Raw genomic sequence first — 7,992 nt, 5'->3', positions numbered from 1 at the left:
TTTTTTTAATTGAACACCTGGTGTTCAGTCTATTGATTGATTTTTTTGTATCAAATATTAGCGGTATTGTTAAATAAGGAAGGGTGGATAGATGTTTTTAACCGATTTTGAAAAAAGGGATGCGTGAATGCGTGTTAATTTGCACATGCTATTTCTTTTTTTCATTTATTTTATGTTACACTATCAAAAAGTAGAATTCTCAGCGCTCCCCGTTTGTCTGGCCAAGCAGTGAATGCCATCGGAATCAAATCTAAAAATAAGGTACCCTGTAAAATATAATATTATTGTAATGACAGTAGGATAGAGATATAGCACTTCACTGAGTGAGAAAGAGACGGGAGATACGTCATTATAATCATCTAAAGTCACGTTAGTATCCCTATCGGACTGGGCAGAGCCCTATGACATCAATAAGACTTGCAGCAACTCCTGATGCTCGCCCTAAGAAGGTTTCTTTCGACAGAAAAAGTACTACGTTCCACAAACCAACCTCGTAAACCCTATTGGGGTGAGTAGAATAAGATACAGTAAGGATACCTATTACTATCCTAAGAAGGAAAAGTAATAGTGAATTACCTAATCCAACTTTTCTTTATATTCATGTAGTTCAACTAGTATTAATTTTAGTTTTAAAAGAGACATCTATAGGCTATTTTAAGTACTAATTACTTCCGCTACTCACTACTAGATGGCACGATTTACTTTTATTTACATACTTCTTTACTAGATGGCAGCACAAGCAACAACTTCACTATGGTTGAATGAATATAAACTCTAGCCTTAGAAAATAAAAAATAATTGATAGCGACTAACTTCACATCATTACGTTCAACAAATTTTGAAAGATGGCTACCGTAAAGTTTGCAGTGGTTGATGTTGGTGATTTTCTAGCGAAAAAACAAGCCGCCGAGCCGGATTTGGCGACAGAATGGGCTAAACTAGAAGAGCTATACAATAAAAAGTAAGTTTCATACGCAACATCTTCGACTTTCTTTCAATTTTCGGTCGATAAACAAACCTAACCTTACGTCTTTGTTTTTACAGATTATGGCATCAGTTGACGCTAAAATTGATGGACTTTGTGAAACATTCCTCGCTGCAGCGCGGCGACAATCTAATACAGCTGTACAATAACTTTCTATGCACATTTGAGAACAAGTAAGTTGATTTTGCAAGTCACTATACTTTCGATCCAATGTTTAGACGAAATCTAATCTAAGTTATCGTTTCTTGTTTTTAAACAAATATATTTTTGTCAAACATTTCATCCACCTAAAACCATGCAGCTTCTCAACCCGTATAGGGAAATATGTCTGCAAGAAAAACCTTGGCACAGGGCCCTAACCCTAGACAAAAAAAATAAATTTATTGTAATACCGTTCAACAAACACAGTAATAGTTGTAGTACAGTTTGACATCAATTCTCTTAGGCCTCTTCACCCTGTTGCTGGTTTCCAACAGCATGGTTGCTAAGGGGTTTGAATGGATGGGCAACTGTTCCATATAAACTGCTCACATAAAAAATCTTCTTCCAGGATTAACCCACTCTCGTTGGTAGAGATCCTGGCATTCACCGTGCAGCAGTACTCCAACAAGAAAGACGCCATCGCTTTCCTCGAGAAGGTGGAGCCTAAAGTCAAAGCTAACGATGAAGCGCTCACACTATGCAAGGTGAGAAACACAATGTGATTACTTTTCACCCAACTGTGACAGTGTCACATAATATAATATCACGCCTATTTCCCTTTGGGGTAGGCAGAGACCATGGAATTACCGACCCCACCAGCATGGTCGATGATTTCTCTCATTCAGCGCTTATCTCTATCGGGCCACTAGGGTCAATCTTCTTTTTCTATCATGTGGGTTGTGAGGTGGATTACCAACCGCATCAACCCTGGTGTCATGGTTACTATTGAGCCGCCAAAGGCCCCTGACATGGCTCTTGTAACAACTACATACTTACATCAGTAAGTGGTAACCGTGACCAGCGAATTAACATGCATTCTGATGCATGGATTATCTTACTTTCAGACAATCAGGTGATCAGCCTGTAATGTCTAATCAAACCAGGGATCACAATGTGATTTTTGTGGTCTGTCCCCGCCGGGATTCGAACCAGGGATGCTCAACAATGGAGGCCGTTATATTGTAATTAACTTGTTCCTCATCATTCTGTTGCAGGTCCTGCAAGGCCAGATCTACTTGGAGCAGCTCAACGACCTGGACGCCACGGAGCGTATCATCACAGACATTGAAGGCACGCTGGAAGACGCCGACGGAGTCACCCCCGTGCACGGACGGTTCTATAAGCTTGCTGCTGAGTACTACAGGTATGGTTAATGACCGACTTTCCAATCTATGTTCCCCAAAAACAATATAGATGGCGTTGTACAGATTTTCCTTCGTTTAACCTTCCAATTTAATGGATCATTCATATACATCTTTTATCTATGTTTTTGAGTATAAATGACTCTTGTTATACTCAGGTACAACACATCTTCCACCCATTATTATTCTGATCAAAATAAAGAGAAGCAATATAGGTAACAACATAATTCTATACATATTGTGATCTAAATATCAAGCAACAATTATTTTTATATAGCTTCTACCATTTTTTCATTGTCATTTTACAAACACAAAAATTTTATTTAACAATGCTTGAGATCTTTAATTTATTGTTAATTACTATTTAAAAAACCTGATTACAACATCCATAAATTGGTTAGTAACAGACTTAGCCTATATTAAAAAAAAGAAAAGGAAAGGGAACAAACAGCAAAATTACAAAACATTATCTCTCAATTACGATGTAAATTTGCGATGCCCTATTAGGGTTATGGACTGATACTGTTATTAACTTTAAGACCTTTTTATAATGTACATCATGCAAATAAATGAAATGTGGCGTTGTGAACCCTGGTGTGGTGCTGCAGGGTCCGCGGCCCCATGGCCCGCTACTACCGCGCGGCGCTGCGCTACCTGGGCTGCAGCCGCGGCGGCGCCGACCTGCCGCCCGCCGAGCGCCGCGCCGTGGCGCTCCGCCTCGCGCTGGCCGCCGTCATCGCGCCCACCGTCTACGACCTCGGCGAGCTGGTGAGTGCCGCGTGCCCTGCCCTGCAACACGCAACTCGACAACCTAGTCAAATGAGATGCAGAAATCAGAATCATTTATTCAACGTAATTATAATGGACAAACTTGTTGAAGGTCAATGTAACATTTTTGAATTTACGTCATTTCGCAAAGTGTTATGGCTGAGGAGAAGAAATGACAAGAAACTGCAACAGCAACACATCTTTTAAAAGCCAATGAATACATATAGGCTTTTTACGAAACGTCAAAACGAGTTTTTCTTTGGAGTTTCTATGGCAATACTGTCCTTTAATATCATCAATAAAAGCTTCGGAAGGCACGTTAAGCCGTTTGTCCCGGTTAGAAAGAAAGAAAGAAATGTTTATTATAAAGGGACACCACAGCAACAAATATAAAACAAACAAAAAATATACAATAAAAACACGGAGTAACACATAACTTACAATCAAACACATAATAAAAAATAAAAAACAACAACATACACAAGAAACACAAACAATCGAGTGTATGGACTGGTCAACGATGGTGGTGGTGTCCTTTATAAAAGGGCCTCACTCAGCATAAGCCGCGGCGCGAGCCACGACGCTGGTATTCTGTGGACCCTGCTAAGTGAGGCACGTTACTACTTACTGATGTAATTATGTAGTCGTTACATGAGCCATGTCAGGCGTTTGGCGGCTCAGTAATAACCCTGACACCTGGGTTGATGAGGTTGGTACTCCACCTCACAATCCACACGATAAGAAGAAAATCAATAAAAGCGGTCAAACGTCGTACTCATTGTTACTTAATTCATAAATAAAATTCGAAAATAAGTCGAAAAGTAAAATGGAATGAATTTCCTAAAATCCTTAGTGAGCTACGTCCTAAAAGGAACCCCCATGCAGAGTTTGCGTACGAAACTATATGAATGTGGAGGAAGCAAGGGAAGTGTGTCAGTGTCGAAGCAAAAGGAATTCCATAGTCTCTGCTTACCCCGGTGGGGAATAGGCGTGGGTGTATATATGTGTTTGCATGTACAGCATGAGTAATATCATGTGCGCACTTTGAAACCCTGTCGCACTATCATATTATTTGACATTCTTCTTATCGTATGGGTTATGAGGTGGAATACCAGCCTCATCAACCCAGGGGGCTGTTTAATAAAATTTACAATTGTAAATTACAATGACAATTTAATGTACATTGCGGAGTGTGTGATCACAATATTTTCCGTTTCTTTTTTTATTATTATTATATTAGCTACGTAATGAACATCAAATTGTCGTTGTAATTTACAATTGTAAGTTTTATTAAACAGGCCCCTGGTGTCAGGGTTATGATTGAGCCGACCCTGACGTAGCTCATGTAACAATTACTCACTTACATCAGTAAAGTCTGTAATGTACTAACCAAACTAGGGATCACAAAGGGATATGTCCCCACCGGGATTCGAACCCGGGGCCTCCGGATCGTGAGTCCAACGCTCAACCACTGGACCACAGAGGCCGCCCGATATTTGACATTTAATGAGACTTGTGGTTTAACTTGTCAAAAAAGTTAATGTGACATGTTATCAAAGTGTATATTAGATGTTGATGCACCATAATAAATAAATGTTTCCATAACAGCTGGTCCATCCTATTCTGGAATCCCTGCAAGGTACATCAGACGAGTGGGCGCACGCGCTCCTTCAGGCAGTCGCGGCCGGCGACGTGGCAGCCTTCGACCGCGTGAGGACTGCGCACCCCCATCCGGACATACAGCGCGCTGACCGTCAGCTGCGACAGAAGATCGCCATCCTGTGTCTAATGGAGGTGAGGGAACATTATTATTGTCAGAACATAAATTTAAGGCTCATGTGAAGCTTCATCATCACCAGCCCATTAACGTCCCCACTGCTGGGGCACGGGCCTTCCCTATGGATGGATAGGGAGTACGGGCCTTAAACCATCACGCGGGCCCAGTGCGGATTGGTGGTTATTAACGACTGCTAATGCAACCGGGACCAACGGCTTAACGTGCCTTCCGAAGCACGGAGGAGCTCGATATGAAAACTTTTTTTTTTTTTAGGTCATCCATCCTATGACCGGCCTTTGCTAAAGTTGCTTAACTTCAACAATCACTGACCGAGCGCGTTTACCGCTGCGCCACCGAGCGATGGATGTGAAGCTTACTTTATGTAAAAATCTTATTTAAGATTAATGGCCCCTATTACTACAGACACCTCCTAATTTTACTTTAATTTATACCTGTCATTTTATTATTCACCGAAAAGAAAAGGGACGGACCGTGCCTTCCGTAACACGGATCATCTCACATTCTGAATCAGGTGATCAGCCTGTAACGTCCTATCCAAACCAGGGATCACAAAGTGATTTTTGTGATATGTCCCCACCGGGATTCGAACCCGGGGACTCCGGATCGTGAGTCCGGCCGTTAACACCCTGTATGATAATAACATTTATTTCTGATTTCTTATATAAAAAATTACCACATCGTTTTCCAGATGGCGTTCAACCGTACATCAGCTCAACGGAAGCTGACGTTCGCGGAGATAGCACGCGAGGCGAGGGTGCCGCTTGAAGAGGTGGAGTTATTAGTTATGAAAGCCCTGGCTGAGAACCTTATCAAGGGACACATCGACCAAGTAAGGCCTTTGACAACATTACCTTCTTATGTTAAGTGCCTTTAGGCTCACATTTTAATTGTCTGGAAAGTTTTAAAGCGTTTAGGTAATAAAGAGACCTAAGAAAACATTATCAAGCAGTATATTGACCTAGTAATCCTTTTATAGTAGACATGTGTAAGGGAAATTAATATGGTGTGCCACAAGGTAACATTTTGGGACCGATTCCTTTGTTCAACCAGAATTTTATGTTTTACTAGTTTTCCACTCGCGACTTAGTCCGCGTGGACTTCAGTAGCTTCTTATAGTATTTAGGACTAATGTAGCTTTCGACAGGTGTAACAATTTCCAAAATTGGTTCAGTGGTTTCATAGATTCCTCTGAACACGAGGTCAAGTTGGCCTTGAAAAATCATCTAGCTATACAATTCTATAGTGTTGATTTCGATAGTCTCCTATCGATAGCAACAGCAGTTCATACAAACATACTTCTCTCTCTTTTGGGTCGGTCCCTCATATCTGAGGATCGTCGTCACCATCAGGGTTGCATCTGGACCGGATGATCTGCCTCCACCGGTTTCCGTCTAGCGCTTCCCTTAAGACTGCGTAAATCTTGGATGACGATGAGTCTTTCACTTTGTTGGTCCATCTAGTTGTACAAACATAGTTCCAAGATCTTTAAATATGAGCGTAGAGCTGAAGTAACGGTTGCCCCTTAGGTGAGCTCGACGGTGTGCATCCGCTGGGTGCGGCCCCGCGCGCTGGGCCGGGCCGGCGCCCGCGCGCTGGCGGCGCGGCTGGACGCGTGGTGCGGCGCCGTGGCGGCCGCCGCCGGCCTGCTGCAGCGGCGGGCGCCCGAGCTGCTCACACTCTAGCGCACACGTACGTACACCATTAGCCATCTGCTCGATGTCCTCGAAGCGGACGTCGGCTCAATAATAACCCTGACATCAGGGCTGGTGAGGTTGTTATTCCACCACACAACCCACACGATAAGAGGAAGAACTGAACAAAGACACATTTGAGTTCGAGGCACCGACTTCGGTGTGAAGTAATATGTGAAATGCCCTTTATGTAGGAATGCTTATTTTTCTTTCAGGCAACCGATCGTGTTTGTGAGGAAGGGATCCTGAAACTGAAGAATCTTACACCCATATTCCAAAATGTTCACTCGGAACTTGCTAGACTCCCTCGTCAGAACTCAGCTCTAAATTGGTATTCTTATACAGCGCCTCAACCCTAACTCGGGTTTACTCCAGTCAGGCATGACGTCATTTTCGTATTATTATGTTGGCAGTATGATTATGACACTTAAATGTTGAATAGGTACTCATTCACTTCATTGAGTGCCTATCAACCTGCTTGAAATTTAAAAAGAGTGAATTAGCTCAGATGAATTAAGTTCCCGAAGGGATTTTTACTGATAAAAAGTTTCAATACTTCAGTGAATAAAGTAAACTTGAAGTTAACTTAAATGCACCCAGGTGAATAAGGTGAATAAAGTTTTTAAAAAGTAAATGCACCCTGAAGATTAAAGATTGCAGCGTGGTGGAGTATGCTCCATACCCCCTCCGGTTGATTGTGGGGAGGCCTGTGCCCAGCAGTGGGACGTATATAGGGTTTATGATATGTATGTTGTATGTATGGTGATTATAGATTACTAAAAGTTAGTTTAATGCACCTAGGTGAATTAGCTCGGGTGAATTAAGTTTACGAAGGGGTTTGACTCCAGTGAGTAAAGTCCTCAAGCCGAGGAGGTGAATGTCAACTTGAAATATCAAAATGGCGGAAATGAAGGGCGCGTCGAGTGAACATCTTAGAACACGGTTGTCAGTGTTTTAAAAAGGATTGCATTACAATAGTTATTATATACCTGATATTTCGATGTATTTGCATAAAAATATAGTTAAAGCATTTGTAACATTTAATTTGTTTTATTTACCCATAAACCGCGGAACGGCGGGCTTCGACCTAACCCTCGCAAAAAACTTACATTGGTGCTAATTCCCGTAAATACCATCTAATTTTATTTTAAGTTATATCTGTCATTTTCTTATCCACCGAAAAGGAAAGGGACGGGTAATCGACAAGCATAAAATTTATGGAACACACGTCAATTTTAAGCACAAATCTAAAACAACGTCTAAAAATTTTACATTGGCCAATAACCCGACAGAAATGAGACTGTTGTTGCCCGCGCTCAGGGGTATGTTCGTTTCATGGTCAATTAATGCATGTATCTTTTTTGACATTTGAATCAAAGACGAATGGCGAGCGCCCAGAGGCGCCCA

At 41.8% G+C, this 7,992-nt stretch overlaps 1 protein-coding gene across 1 annotated transcript; it reads left to right on the top strand.

The window, feature by feature from the left end:
• The first annotated feature begins 804 nt into the window (after positions 1-804).
• LOC126379227 (26S proteasome non-ATPase regulatory subunit 13) lies at positions 805-7,624 on the top strand. Its single transcript, XM_050027918.1, has 9 exons — positions 805-961; positions 1,045-1,158; positions 1,536-1,671; positions 2,182-2,330; positions 2,937-3,096; positions 4,705-4,890; positions 5,583-5,723; positions 6,421-6,583; positions 6,801-7,624. The coding sequence occupies exons 1-8, from the start codon at positions 846-848 to the stop codon at positions 6,574-6,576; spliced, it is 1,158 nt and encodes a 385-aa protein (XP_049883875.1). The 5' UTR covers positions 805-845; the 3' UTR covers positions 6,577-6,583; positions 6,801-7,624.
• Positions 7,625-7,992: the final 368 nt, after the last annotated feature.

Source organism: Pectinophora gossypiella, chromosome 28 (assembly GCF_024362695.1).
Source record: "Pectinophora gossypiella chromosome 28, ilPecGoss1.1, whole genome shotgun sequence".
Taxonomy (NCBI): domain Eukaryota; kingdom Metazoa; phylum Arthropoda; class Insecta; order Lepidoptera; family Gelechiidae; genus Pectinophora; species Pectinophora gossypiella.
The sequence above is the reverse complement of the archived record's forward strand: the minus strand, read 5'-3'. Positions and strand labels throughout refer to the sequence as shown.

Coding starts and splice junctions, on each gene's coding strand:
- LOC126379227 (XM_050027918.1), top strand. CDS start 846: ATGGCTACCGTAAAGTTTGCAGTGGTTGATGTTGGTGATTTTCTAGCG. Junction 1,672..2,181: donor AAGCGCTCACACTATGCAAG/GTGAGAAACACA, acceptor ATTCTGTTGCAG/GTCCTGCAAGGCCAGATCTA. Junction 2,331..2,936: donor CTTGCTGCTGAGTACTACAG/GTATGGTTAATG, acceptor GTGGTGCTGCAG/GGTCCGCGGCCCCATGGCCC.